The sequence below is a fragment of the Rhineura floridana genome, chromosome 4, assembly GCF_030035675.1.
Source record: "Rhineura floridana isolate rRhiFlo1 chromosome 4, rRhiFlo1.hap2, whole genome shotgun sequence".
Taxonomy (NCBI): domain Eukaryota; kingdom Metazoa; phylum Chordata; class Lepidosauria; order Squamata; family Rhineuridae; genus Rhineura; species Rhineura floridana.
The window spans coordinates 136,387,153-136,402,071 of NC_084483.1; the positions used below are offsets into that span (position 1 = coordinate 136,387,153).

Sequence of the window (14,919 nt, forward strand, 5' to 3'; positions counted from 1 at the left end):
CCTCAAAGTGATCTGTCATGCCCCCATATTTTTCCAGATTTATTACAGTATAACTTCCTTCTTTTAATAGGATTGTTTTACTTTGTTCTTTTACCCATTGTTAGATGCCTTGCAGCTCCTGAGGACTAAATAAAATTAATAAAAACTCTATTTTTATTCATGGTTTTCACATGATTCAACTCTGTTGAAAGAATAATCCTGACATTTGAATGAGTACGCATACACATGGGAGCACAGATAAGCCTTTAATGCCTTCGCTGTGTGTTTTTCAAAAATGAGCACAGGGTATTTTACGTTGTAGTTATACATCTTTATATGTACAAGGTTGCAACTGTATTAGTAATAAATGACATTAATGATACTTTTTGTAACTCAACATGGTGTATTTATAAAATGAATTTATCAAAATACAATTTGCACTAGATAATAAATAAAGTCCAGCCAAATCAACCTACTCAAAGTTAAAATTAACTTTGGTAGGTTTAAATGTGGTATACAGTCCATTATGACAACTATGTTTACTCCTTTACCCTGCTCTTCGTTGCCCTCCCCCAACCCCAATGATGCCCATCTTTTGGGCGAAAGAAACACTTTTTCCAGCTGAAAGTCTCATTCCACATCATCTTCAGCCAAGCACTGTGCACTTACAATTCTCTGTAAAAGAAAATATTTGAACAATCTTAGAGTAAAACTACAAAGGGTATTCTCTCTCTTGCCAGGTGAATTGCTGAGTTGTAACCTGCAAAATTAAATTTAGATTCTCCCTCTTTTATGAAAATCAGACTAGTGATTAAGCAGCAAGGAATATCTAACCTTGCTAATAAAATATTTATAACGATTGAATTGTGCAATATTTGACCAAGAGAACATCAGCTACACTTCACTCACTTGGGATCCAGCAATCACCACTGCATATGGTGTTAACGTTAATATTTTACTCCACTGTATTTAGATGGTTTGGAATTAACTAAATTAAACAAATACCAAGAAGTCTTAGTTATGCAGGTATATTATCTTAAGCCGGAATGAAAACACTGAAATAGCTCTTTTATAGAAAGCTAGTGGTTTCTGCACAGACAGAATTGTGGGAAATTTTCCAAATTCTGACTGCAGCTGCAAGATCTTGAGAATCCCAGGTCTAATTTGTTTTGCTTTTAAATGTCGTTTCTAGCTCTTACTGTCAAGAAGTTTGGAAAGTTACAGGCTGTGGGTGAACTCCAATGATGTCCCTTTACCAGTGGAAGGAACTTCTACCCATGCTATGAGACTCCCCTTTCTATTCCTCTAACATCCAGAGTGTTCCCGCTCAAATATGCTCAAGAAGGTTGGGTGATCCTCCAGAGTAGATTGGAGAGGCCATGATTTAGGCATTGGATCAATCCAGTTTGAAAAGACGAACATGCATGTAAGTCAATTTCAGTTAGTCTTTCAAAGCAAGTCCATTCACAAAACTGGTCCTTGTTTCCCTTGAGACTGTCAACCATTAACAGAAAGGGTTTTCTTTCCCAATAAAAACTGAGAAGACACAAACTGTTGCTGGGGGAAAACCCTATTTGATGTGTGGAACAGAACAGAACCTGATACTAGGCAGTTAAGACAAAAGCACAGTATGATGTTATGCCTACTTAAACCCTAAGCAGGTTTTACTTTTAAGAATTAAACAAACACAGGAAGGTGGTGCAGTAGCTCCATCCTCGCCATTATTGTCATGTCAGCTTCCAACGTATGGAAGGCAACTGCCTGCAGCAGGGACTCTTATGTAACTGAGGGCTCCCCCAAATGTTTTTAGAACCTCTCTGCTCTCCCCCATTGTTTGCTTCTGCTGCTAACCCCCCCCCATTTATTTAACATATAGATGTAGTCTGCATAGGGCTGCTACTTTGGCATTGTTTCTCCACAATAAAAATCAGATAAATATGTATGGTAACTGACTTTTCAGCCAGAAGGGTGCACAACTGACTGTTTCAACTTCTTGATTTATAAAGTCAAAGATTAACAGGTCAGTATATTATAAAAGCATCTTGCATATAAACATACACTTCCAGTTTCTTACTGCTTTAAGAAGTCAATAATTAAAAACTAGCATTACATTTCAATATGACATGCAGTTTTACAAAAAACAAATTCACTACTTAGGCAACAAAGCCTCAAAATGCATGGTGTAAAGAGAAACTTGAGTCATAACAGAATAATGTTATGCTCTATTATAAAACAACAAGTCAAAGTTTATTTATTTCAATAGTACTGCATCTGCTTATAGCTCAATAGTATTGCATCTGCTACGTGCACAGAAGGTCCTAGGTTCAGTCCTCAGAATCTCCACAGTGGTGGTGGGAACATTCTGTCTGAAAACCCTAAAGAGCTGCTGCCAGTCAGTATTCACAATACTGAGCTTGATGGATCAGTGGCCTGACTCTGTATAAGGCAGCTTTCTGTGTTTTTCTATTTCCTATGTTCCACTTTCTGTCCGAGAAGCTCTCTGGGGAAGTAACTGGCAGAAAGAAGCCCTCAAGGCCTGGCTGCTATGCTCCTGGTTTTGGTCTGGGGATCAAGCTTCCAGGGAGAGGCTACTCACTGCCTCACCATGGAGAACAAAACAGGCAGAGCCTGAATAGACATCAGGCAGAGGGCGGGAGATTCTGTTCCTTTGTTCTAAGGCAGAGGATCTACATAATCAAATAAATAATACTTGTGCTTGTGGGAGTCTACCCCTGTCGAAATTGAATTTTAATTAACCATGTTTGTAAATGATGGAAATGTAGGATATAAATGTTAAACAGATAAATAAAACGGGACTGAGTGCCCTTCCATACTTTTAATGAGGTCTGGAAATATTTCATTACTATTTTTTAGCATCCTGGAGTTGGAATAAGCCGCATGTGGCTTATTAAAACCTAGTTCATGACTCCTTAGTATAAGCTCCAGATTTACATTGAGGGCAGGCCGCAGGACCCCTCGTGTTCCACACTTCTTAAAGAACTCTGAACCTTTGGATTCATAGCTACGTCAATTGCTTAACATGGATGTGACTGATACAGATCTTCTCCCTTACAAGCAGTCCTTGGTTCCAAGGACAGCAAGCAGGAATGCAATTGCAGCAATTGCTACAAAAGCTGCCTGGCCTGTGCTTTGAGAAATGTAATAACCATACCATAATAAGAGGCAAGGGAGAAACAAAAATACTACCAGATGCCTGCTTCTGTTCCCACTCGACTGTTCCCCAGGGCCATTTAACACCAACCACCCTGTGGGATCCTAGATCCTGCTCAAGTGGAGCCAGCTGTTTTTAAATCTGTAGCCTACTGTATATCTATAAATGCTATGAACTGCTTTGAAGACTATAGTACTCAAGAGAGGGGAACTACCAGCCCGTGGGCCAAGATTGGCCCAGCAGAGGGTCTAATTTTCCCTGAAACTACACCCGCCTGTCCATAAGCTGACATTATTTGTGACATCAGCTGATGGGTGGGATTTGATTCCTCACTGGCTGCAGCAGGGAACAGGTGCCAACAGCCAACGCAGCAGGATTTAACTCCCGCTCATCAGCTATGAACAGGGGTTAAATTCTGCTCAGGGAACAGGGCACAGCCAAAGAAAGCCTGTAAAAGGCAGGCTTTTTGTACTTCCTGCTGCCGCCTTAAAATACAGACTTCTTTTCCCCACTTCCTAAAACACTGAGTAGAGGGCTAGCAGCACCTGCCAGTTAGACAAACCACCTGTCAATCATGTCACATCATAATGTCATCATGTGACTGATAGATGGACAACCCTGCCCACCTGTCAAATTTGGCCCATTAGGCTAATCTTAATAAGGATCTGGTCAGTGGAGTCAGAAAGGTTGCCTATCCCTGCACTAAATAAATAAATTAAAAAACAAGTCCACCACTGGCCTGATGCCAGTTAAGAGTACATCCCTAATTTTAATGTTGAAAGAGATGATGAATTAGGCCTTTGTCTTAGTATCAGGAAAACTATGAAAATCCATTTGTAAAGTTGCAATTCTGAGCACACTTACTCAGGAGCGGCAACTCTGTTAAAATCAGTGGGAATAAACATGCATGGGGCATGCAAACAGCGGCAATTGTGACTACTCCTACTTCAAAGTACAAAAAATAACGTAAAAATAGTTTTTCATACCTGGCTAATTGTTGGGAGTTTAGTAAGAAGCATCTGGAATACTGGCGGTGGAAGAGTCTGTTGCAGAACTTGTAGTAACTGCTGTGGCTGTCCACACACAGCAATAGCATTTGTCAAGTGATCAACCCCCTTTTCATATTCTCCTGTATAAAATTAAGCATGTTACATTAGCTTTAAAATGCATGTCGTGAATTTCACCTTCAAAGCAGGTTGGAACCACCAGTGGTAAACAACTTCAGCCCTATTGGTGTTCCAAGAACAAATGGATTAAATGAAGTATGCTAGTCCTACCCCCAATATCCCTGCTGCCTCCACTCCCAACCTTCCCACATTGAGTGCAAGGTCTGAAAAGCAATTTTTTGCTTGCTTGCCTGGACATGCTGAGAAATCTCCCTGTGATGGGGACCTCTCATTGAACTGAATTCCCAATCATGCAGAAGATTTTAGCATGTTCAGCTGAACGTGCAAAGGAAGAACCCCCTTCAGATTTTTGGCGTCAGTGTGTAAAGTTCAGGGTGGAGCCAGGAGCAACAAAGCTGTTAGGAGCAGGGTTGATGTGTGCAGCCCTATGTTTGACTTTCCCATGTAGCCTCTGAATGCCTGAAGAAGACTTATCTTCCATCTCAAAGCAAAACTCATTAAATGAGGTTGATGTCCCTAAGCTATGTAATTTGTCACTGGGGGAAAAAAAGGACACCTAAAGGACAAATCACTAAGTTGGAACTTTCAGACTTCATTTGTCAGTTAAAAAGTACATCTTGGTATATTTCCAAGGGAACTGAAATCAGTATACCAACACTTTATTCCCAAGATGCAATTCTTAAACAGAAAAAAAAAATCTAGAAAAAAAATCCTAACTACCCTTAAGACTATTTGTGGGTTGTTTGGATAGTATGTAAGCACTGGGAGGGATTTCTGGTCAACATAGAATAGAGTATGCAAATAAATGGAAGATGGTAAAACTTCATGTGGGGGACTGATTAGGAGAGGCACAGAATAATTAATATGTGGTGAAACTGACTTAGGGAAGGGCAGAAAGACTGCTCTAAGATCAGGACCTTTTACCCAATTTCACATCAGTTCATTCAGTGCTGGAATGGGCACTACAACCCCCCCCGGGGGGGTAGATTGTATTATTTTACAGGGAATTCATAATATAGTATCTCTATGGTCATATTCCTAAGGTAGGATGGCTGTGATAATAATGTAATCATGGTAATAAATATTATTTTGAACACTTACGGCTATAATTCTAAATGCAACTGGTCTTTGATAGTCTGGACTGGGATAGCCTGTGGTGCCCTCCTTATGTTATTGACTATAGTGCCATCCTACTTGACCAGTGGCTGTCCTGGCTGGGGCTTATAGGAGCTGTACTGCACAACATCTGGAGGGTACCACATTGGCTATCCCTAGTCTGGATAGTATACTAATTCTGTATTAGTTTTATATAACACAACAGTTAAGATGAGATGATTATCTTATTAAAAATGCTGCATTCGGACAATCGTGTCTGGGCGTACTAGGCTGAGGTACAAATGAATCTCATCACCCTGCAACAGCCACTTGGCATGCAAGAGAAAACAAACCAGGAAGTCTTCAGTTAACTGTTGTTGTTTCCCATTATGTCCAAACAAGTTCACAAAACCATACTTTAAAAGTTGGCTTTGTGTTCAGGTTTGCTTGGAAGCCATTAACCATAGTTTTCCAGTTCTGATGCAACAGAAAGCTTATGGTTAGCTGAAGACTTACTGGCTTATTTCCCAGCTCAAGCAAAGGGAGGAGCAGAGCAACCACATGTGGGGTCAGCTGAAGCTGATATGATCTCCCCAAATGTGTATTTTCTTAGTTTCTTTTTTATTTAAAAACAAATAATTCCTAAGGTTATGCTTTCTAGGTACTACAAGACTCCCCCCCCAAATATAATGCATGCAACTTATAATATATGAGGGGACAGAGGGAAGACCGCTTCAGAGCCTGACCTAGCAGGACTATCCCTCCCCACCACCACCAGGCCTTTTTTAACACCAACTGCCCTGTGGGACAGGTCCTGATGACTTTTTAATCAGCTAATATTGTTCACTGCACTTTTTAAAAACATAATGTGACTTGTAAGCCACCTTGAAGGGATTTGTGTCCTGAAAGGTGGAATAGAAACACTTCTAATAAAAATGTAAAAGATCAAATAAACTTGGTAGCCGACACAGACTGCAATCCCGTAAACTCTTATGCAACAGTAAGTCACCCTGAGCTCAATCAGACTTACTCCCCAAGCAGACATATATAGGATTGCACTGTAAAGGTCATTCAGATCCCTCAGCTTCCCAGACAATGATTTCAATAATTTGCATTCTTTGTACTGTAATGTCTCTTACTCCCCCTTCCCCCTTTTAATTAAACTTGCAACCACCTTGTGCTAGTAGTTCCTCGCCCAGCTGTATCTCTTCAAGGAAGAACTTTTGAACTGCTTCAGCATCTTTGAGATCAGGCAACTGTAACAATGACATTTCAGCAATCAGCCATTTAGAAGTCAAAACAACCTCTTCCCACATGTGTTTAGATATAGTACTGTGGAATATTTACATATTTGATAGTCTATAAAATTAAGTGGTCTCCTGGAAGAATACAACTTTTACTGGAAATATTACACTCTAGTTTTTTTAAAAAAGTCAGATTGTTAAACATTGGCAAGACATCCGAAATTCATGGAGTCACCATCACATTGGCATTTGCTATAGAAATGAACTACAATTTATCAAACTTTATATGCCACAAATACGCCATGAAAATAAATTAATATAGGTTTGGATCCAAAGAAGCACTGATGGAAGGGGGACTGCGGAGTAATTTTCCCGCCTCCTCAAAGCCTCTTCTGATGGTTGGGGAGACTCCAGAATGGGATGTCTGCTGTTTGGGGAGTAGAGAGGGACTGCAAAAAAACAGGAAATACACTTTTGGTGAGAGGGACTTCTCTGGATTCAGATCCAATAATGTATATCAGAAAAACTGTTAGCATGATAAATTCAAGCCAAATTCCAATTTGAAATGAATCCTGTAAAAGCTGAACTCAAGACAACAAGGTATCAGTACCTTTGAAAGTCCTGCTCTTTCTTTGGCAAGCTTCTGCTTCTTCCGTCCTATGAATTAAACAAACCACACATTTTCAGTTTATATTTTCTAGTAATCTACAGATTCAGATTTGATAAGGACATGTTGATTTTTAAAGCATACTACTATTTGCATTCCAAACTGACTTTGGGGGAAAAAGAACACTTGTGATCATTCTGAAATGTACTATAGAAATAAAACAAAATATAGGTAGACACTCATATTTAGACAAACCTACAAATACCTGCCTTTTTGCGTATAGAGCAATTATTAATAAGAATTTATGCAAGATTATATGTGGTTCCCTCCTAGGGTAGAGCTATTTCCTCTGTACTCACTGCAGGCCCTGTAAATACAACAGCAGGACCACTGCAACCAAGGAGCCAAGGAAAAGTGTTAACTGTGAGAGGCCCTACCACCTAGTGACATAATTAAACCCAATGCTGCCTTGAAGCACACTTCCAGGTGATGGGGAGCTATTCTGCCTCAATAGGTCACATGCCCTATAAGAATATTAACAGCAGGGCAGAAATACTAGATAGCTAGGAAGAAGCTTTTCACATCACATGCCCCAACGTCCTCTGACTGTCCCACCATCAACAGACAAGTTAATTGCATCATATTGTACTATATTCTACTGCAAATTATGTTGAAAGGTAATTTGAGCAACAGGAGAGGATGGGGTACAAAATATTTACACAGCTTGTTTCTATAGGCACGCCTTTTAAGAAAGAACATGTTAAAGGATATCAGTTCTTGTTGAAGAGATGAAATAATACAGATGTATGAGAGAACATTCTGCATTTTGGATAACTCTACATTCTTCTCTTGCATTCATCCTTATCCTGGAAGTTATAACAGCAACAATACCAGGAGGGTTTGAGAATGCATGACAGTACAGCAAGTAACTAAGGAGTCACTTAGATTAACTTTTTGAAATTATCTCCCCCCTAGCTTTTTCAGCCATCAGCTACATAGTGTTACCTCTTCTTACCAAAAGGACAAATATGAGTCCATTTCAGTATATGAAGGCATCCAGATTATATCACTGTAAAAGTAGGGCCTGTAACAAAATGCAGCAGTATATCCTCACCATAAAAAGTGTACTCTTATTCAGGCATCACACCAGCCAGTTATTCCCTTTTCCATGATACTAGTAAGGAGCTCAAGCAAGCCAATTGACGCTCCCTCTGCCCTTTCCTGCTTTTCTTTTCCAACTGACAATCAACATTCTGTGGCTCCTGGAGGCCACTGAGTATGCTGTACTGGTGTTTGCCCCCTTTTGTTTTTTAAAAACATTTTCCACTTCTGCATACCTCAGGTTTCCCCTGAGCATACCAATACTTCCCTCTGGTTTTTCAGGGCCCCACTTCAGGTTCCAATCCTGTTGGCACTAAGGTATCTGTCATTGCTGTTTGAGGGAATGATGACTCTTCAAAAGCAGAACTTCAGTACAGATTTGGATTACATAAGCATACCCTAAGTACACAGATAAATCTAAACCTTCTTCAGATGTTTTAAGTTTGACATGCTGAGGGGGAGAGTGAGGACAAGCCTGTTAAGCCCACTTCCTCAGTTGGGTCTTGCTTACAGCAGAAGATCAGGTTTCTAAAGCACCAGTAAAATCTACACGAGTAGAAAAGGCTTCATCCCCAAATACTTAGAAGGTGACAAAGATGGCCTGATGGAAGAAGTGGAATCACTGGGCTTGTCCCCACTTGTCCCCTTCATGCAATGGCAATCACGGGGCAGGAGGAAAGAACAATTGAGGAGGGCTCTAGTCTCTTTCCCATGCAGCCTGAGGAGGAAGAAATTCAAATGAGAGATTAAGTTTTAAAAAACTTATACAAAACAAAGAATTAAAAATGCAGTAAGATTCTGCAGCCTCCGGGTCACTTCTTACAATATGCAGGGGCCAACATATCATCCATGCATATCTACAGCAAAGAGCCACAGGCAAATCCAACTTCCAGGAGCAATACATGCAGCAGTGAACATGTGTTTGTTGCATGTATACGTTATTGTGCATGTTTCTAACACTGTGTATCCAGAAAAGACACTGGGTGCGTGCATACGCTAGGAACAATGTATGAAGCTATCCTCATCCAAACATGTATCAAACCCTAGACTCCTTTGGGAGGAAGACTGGGATAAAATTCTAATCAGTCAAAAAACTTGGGACTGGCTAGTTACCTTTCAAATATAAGCGAGCACAGTGATGGTTGACGCTAGAGGGATAGGTCATCTCTCTTAAGCAAGTATATCAAATGACACCGAAGGACAGTACAAGAGGGATATCCAGTCAGAGGCCTGCTCTACTTTGTGTGCAGAGTTTGGGATGCTCCAAAAAGATGAGCAAGGACCCTCCAAGACATCCTCCTATCCCCAGTCCCCACCCCACCCCACCCCACCCCACCCCACCCTCCGCCACAGAAGACTCAACCCGGGGCAGGAAGAGAGCCTTGAAAGCAGGCTAGAATGCAGGCAAGTTCCTGTAGTGCGACCCTCACCCACTCAGCCATAAAGGGAGGAGAAAGAGGAGCGGGAAGAACAATCTAGCGAGGGTTCAAAAGGGGTGGGGACAGAGGAAACTCAGGTGGCGGCGCACGAGGAGAGGCGACTCACGTTCTCGAAGTCGGTTCTTGAAATTGGGGTCGCTTCTCCTCTTGCGGTCGAAGTAGATGCAGTAGCCGATAAAGAGAGCCCCGCAAAGGCCCGCGGCGATAGCGCTGGTCTTGCCCCCCATCATCCTGGCTCTCTAGCCCGCCTTGTACTTCACAGGCACCTTGGAGCGGACAGAGCAGAAGAGGAAGACCCCACCCACCGAGGCTCCACACACGCTTCTGCAGGCGCCGTTCGTCATCAGCGAGCGACGACTACGACGACAAACGACTCGCTAAGCCCGAGGCAAGGGCTTAGGAAGGAAATTGAGCCGATTTCCGAGCTGCATTGCGCATGCGCACGAGTTGTAAATTCGCGCGGATCTTTTCCCCCGACCCTGTGAAAGAAGTCACGCCTGTTTGGTGCTCCTGTGCTGACTGAGTTCGTGCTTGTTTACTCAGAGGTCTGTCCCGTTTAACCGCCGCCCGCTCTTTTCCTGGTACGTCCTAAGTTCAAACGAGTGGTGATTTGAAACTAAATCCTTTAAAAATGCGGTTTAACATCAAAGGCAATAACATGGCACTGTACCTCCAGGCAACAAAGCAGCAAACACCAGAATTCCAAAATGCACGTTATTGTGTCTGGGAGCGAGACGCACCACAGAAACGTAACGACCAACATTCTCTATAGTGCCTGGCTACAACTCCAGCCAAAAGCCCGCCACCCCTCCCGCTATCAGATGCAGTCACTGCGGCTACCAGCAGGCGACGCAGCAGCCCTTCCACGGTGCTTACATACGGCTTTAAATCCCGCTGCCCTACCGCACTGTTCGGGAGTAAAGCACCAATGCTCGTAACTAGTAACCTGAACCAGTAAGGGGTGATAGGCAGAAAGGCAACCTATTCTCTCCTCACCGATTCCCTCTTTAGTAAGTATAACTAAGGATGTATTTTAAGTTGTAACCCGTCTGCTGAAAGGCAGGTAGTAACTAATACTTCTTGATAAGTAGATTGTTTTTCTCGGGCTGTATTTGCTTCCTACTTCTTAGTGTTGGTATTAACTTCACAGGGTTGTTGTGAGGATAAAATGGAGGGGGGGAACCATGTATACCACTTTGAGCTCCTTGGGTATATAAATGTCATAAATAAAATAAACCTCATGACTCCACAATGGCCATATGTATGTCAGTACTCTGGCTTTATTTCCCAGGAGTAATAAATCTTAAAATTGTATTCATGTGCCTGTGGCAGACCAGCATCTGATTAATTTTAAGGTGGAGATTTGGCAACTGTAAAGGCATCCTGGACTACTCCCCCTCCTCTTGTTTTCCTGAACTGTTATTACTGAAAAGACATGGATGTAGGCATTTATTGCAACAATCCTCTAATTAATTTGGCTGCTCCCCAAGGAACATGGAGACCCTGAATTGAGTGTTACCTTGCCTCCTTGGCAGACTTCCCTTATGCCTAGTAGCAAATCCCATTGTTTAAGATAGCATTAGAAATCAGAACTAGTTTTTTTCTCAGAGTGTCAGCAAGAAATGCATTCATAGCATGAGATCACCTCATAGCCAGACCCTCCATTTCATGTTGATTTGCAAGGGGAAAGGTGTATTTAAGAGCAGGATTTGAGACATAAGCTCAACTTATGAGCTCTAACTTGTAACTATGCTTTCAAGGAAGGTAGTGGCAGGACAAGCCAGTGCAAACCTTGAGGCAAAGAGATTCCTTCCTGCTTTTTGAACAGAGCTCCTTTACATCACTCCAGCGTATTCCATTGCCTAGGAGAGGTAACTTTTACCTGATATCTCTTATAGCAGTAGGGACCTTTTATCTCTTTAGAGTTATGAATGGGTTAGGTTATTAATAAGTACAGTAATGCTACCACACACCCAGTAATTTTGTATCTCTATTCTTCTCTTTTCTTTCAATAAAAGAAACCTTTGCTTTAACTTGGTTTGGATCAACATTTCAGGGCAAAGCACATGGTTATCTAGTAAAAGATCCCCCTCCTCTTTAGGAGGCATGGTTCAAGGGATATATGGGTGGCAGATTCACACATGATTCTCAATAGATATGTGTGTAACACTACTCAAAGAAGACCCATAGAATAGACCATTGCTGTTTATTTATTATTTGATTTATATCCCACCCTTCCGCCCAGCAGGACCCCAGGGTGGCAAAGTTAATAGACATGACTAGGACTAGCACTGAATATCCCCTTAACTTTCTGTATTCTTTCAACCACCAGTCTTATCTGACTATTCATTTCTGCATTTCCCAGATATCTATCTGTCTACCAAACTCCAATGCAAACTTCATACCTAAAAGCTAGTCTGAGGTAGCATTTTTCCTCCTCCCTCTTAAGCTCATTCCTTTTTGTGTCCGCTCTCTTATACTGCAAGATTTATTTCTGATGTTTGCAAGCTGCTCTGGGAATACGTTTGTTACGGAAACACTTGAAGCATTTTTGTGCTGCTCCGTCTGCAGGCTCACAGGGGCCTAGTTAATACTTTGACCCCACAGCAGCCTAGCTGGTGAAGCAGCAGCAAATGGAAAATAGTTATTTGCTCTCTGTTGCTTCTTCTGTACCTCACAGGACTTGGCAAAAACAGTAGTTGTAAACTGGCCCTTTGAGAATTAGCAAGCTAAGCAGCAAATACACCTCAGCATCACAATGATGATATATCTTTGCTTAGGATGGGATAGGGCTGGCCTCCTCCACAGAGAAGGGGAAAAAAGCCTTTGGCTGTGGAATTCTGGCAGCAACAGATAGTGTAGACTAGGATCAGAGGCATATGCTAGAAGTTGCCAGTGTTAACAGAATTCCCATGATAATAGTTTAAAGTCATATCCTGCAGAGACAAAATTCATACAAAATGTTGATGACTAGTAAACAAGATTCCTCCAAAGGAGTTTCCTATACCAGATTAAAAGTAGAGATGTGAACACCTGGAAAAAATCAGAAAACACAGTTTCCCCCCCTTTTTTTTTCAGGGAGAAGCCTTTTTTTTTTGAGCCTTCACATTTCTAAAAGTGAATTGGGCCAACTTCTAAAAAATGGGTTCAAAGAAATAGATGGCCCACTAAAGTTTACTTACTTTAGAGAAACGGCTCTTAAAGCTAGTAATATTGCAGACAAATGGAAGGTTTTATTAACTGACATTCATATTCCCAGGAACCTTTCACTGAACTGAGCAAAATCACAAAGAAATTCTTTACATGATATGTCAGCCAGCTCTGATGGCAATCAGAGTCAGTATGGATTTATAGACCAGGATACCAAAGTAGTGCTTTCTGTTGCAATCTACAGAAATCCTTAGTATAAATGACCGGATTTCTCCTTATCAGATACTGCTTACAGGACTGGCCATAGGATAAATAGCACCCTGGGTAAGGAGTGCCTTAGGTGCCCCCTGGTCAGCTTTGTATGGCCACCGAGAGGGTTTATAGGACCTGGTACAGGTGTGATGCTGGGGGCTCTGCTACTGCCTCCTCAAGAACTCATGTATGTGTACACAAACCTAGAGGTCACATGCAAGAATTATTGCATGCATGGACTACATGTGAGAGTTCTCACCTGCAGCTTCTTGCCCTGGGATCAAGCAGAATGATATATGCACTTTATTTTTTCTTACATGGGGATGAGGAAATAGGGATTGAGTTGTGCATCTCTTGAGTACCTCCAAATTCCAAACCCCTTCTGGGGGAGTTTCTACTTCCTGAGGCTAGTCTCACAGGTCTTCTGGCTGTGGCCTGCTGCTGGCCTTCTCCATTGCTCACTCAGAAAGGATTCCTCTCTCAAGACCTGGCCTCACACCACTCCTATGCTTTTTCCTGTGGTAATTGCCAAAGAAAATTACTCTCCAGTGGCACCTTGCCTGGAAATCTTGGGTGGCTTTTGTTCATTCACTCCTTGGACTATTTCCCTGGCAGGCCTGGTTCTTTCTGTGACAGAGACTGCCTGCACTAACAGTAAAATCCTCCTTAAAGCCTTCCCTGTTCCTTCTCTCCTTAAAACAAACTTTGTAGCTAGGGCTACTTGGCCTGGACCAATCATAAGTTTGCCTGACCAGTCTTATTTCTATTGCTGCCCAGACATAAATTACCATAATTGGTTTAGACTCCCTCACAGTTGGGATGCAGGCCTAGCTACTAAGCAGGCTTTTTCCTGCCAGCCTCCCAAGGATACATTTTACAGCCAATTTAAGCCTCCAATTAGCATCTAGTCTGTTTCATACACAGCTATGTAAGATATTCATCATGGCTAGGGAGAGGTCCCATTATGTCACAACTACATGTTGAGATTCAGTGTTGACTTTCATTCTAATACACCATTTCTTTTTATGAAAACTTAAACAAAATTCCAAGAATTCTGGTGAGCAACATGGAAGGGTCAGGGCAGGAGCCAGTGGTTTGCACAGGAACTGAGGTAGGGGGCAGCTTGCTTTGTGGGGGCCTGGGACAAATTGCTCCAGTTGCCACCCCACCTGGGCAGCCCTGCAGATTTGTAGCATTAAGAAGTTGTATGGCTTGTGCAGGATTCCAAAGCATAGCAGTGTAACAGGCCCTACCACATCCAGGCTTTTCCTCAGCAATGCCTATGAAATGGGCCCAGAGTGAGCTACCTCTTATTTGCTGTTATGCCTTCAGTGCACTCCTGCTCCAGTTCTAGGATCCCAATGAAGTCTCTGCCATGTAGTATGTATGGCTCTCAAATAATTATTCTCATGGAGTTGTAAGCCTCTATCTTTATTATGTTCAGCACACACACAAAATAACTCCTACTGCATGCCCTCTTCACCTACCACAGGTGTTACTTTCATCTTTTTGTAGCAGTTCCTATCTTTTGGTAAGTGTTATTTTAGAATAACTTTCTTTTCTTTAAAATAATACAGAAAAGATATAAAAAAGGTATCCAACTGACCTCTTATAACTAACAGCTTAATTTTATTATTATTTATATAGTGCTTATAATGTTTATAGGATTTGAGGTATTAAGTGCTTGGTAACATTGACTTAAAGTAAAGCTGCGTTCCACTGTTTTTACGTAGCGCAAATGACATCAAAGTGG

At 41.8% G+C, this 14,919-nt stretch overlaps 1 protein-coding gene and 1 non-coding gene across 2 annotated transcripts; both read right to left on the reverse strand.

Moving 5' to 3' along the window:
* Positions 1-230: 230 nt before the first annotated feature.
* TOMM20 (translocase of outer mitochondrial membrane 20) lies at positions 231-10,177 on the reverse strand. Its single transcript, XM_061624535.1, has 5 exons — positions 9,871-10,177; positions 7,228-7,274; positions 6,548-6,629; positions 4,138-4,280; positions 231-654 (listed from the first exon to the last, which is right to left on the reverse strand). Exons 1-5 carry the CDS (start codon positions 9,992-9,994, stop codon positions 610-612), a joined length of 441 nt encoding a protein of 146 aa, XP_061480519.1. The 5' UTR covers positions 9,995-10,177; the 3' UTR covers positions 231-609.
* LOC133384748 (small nucleolar RNA SNORA14) lies at positions 7,997-8,136 on the reverse strand. The gene has a single exon (XR_009762678.1). It is a non-coding gene; the product is annotated as a small nucleolar RNA SNORA14 (small nucleolar RNA).
* Positions 10,178-14,919: the final 4,742 nt, after the last annotated feature.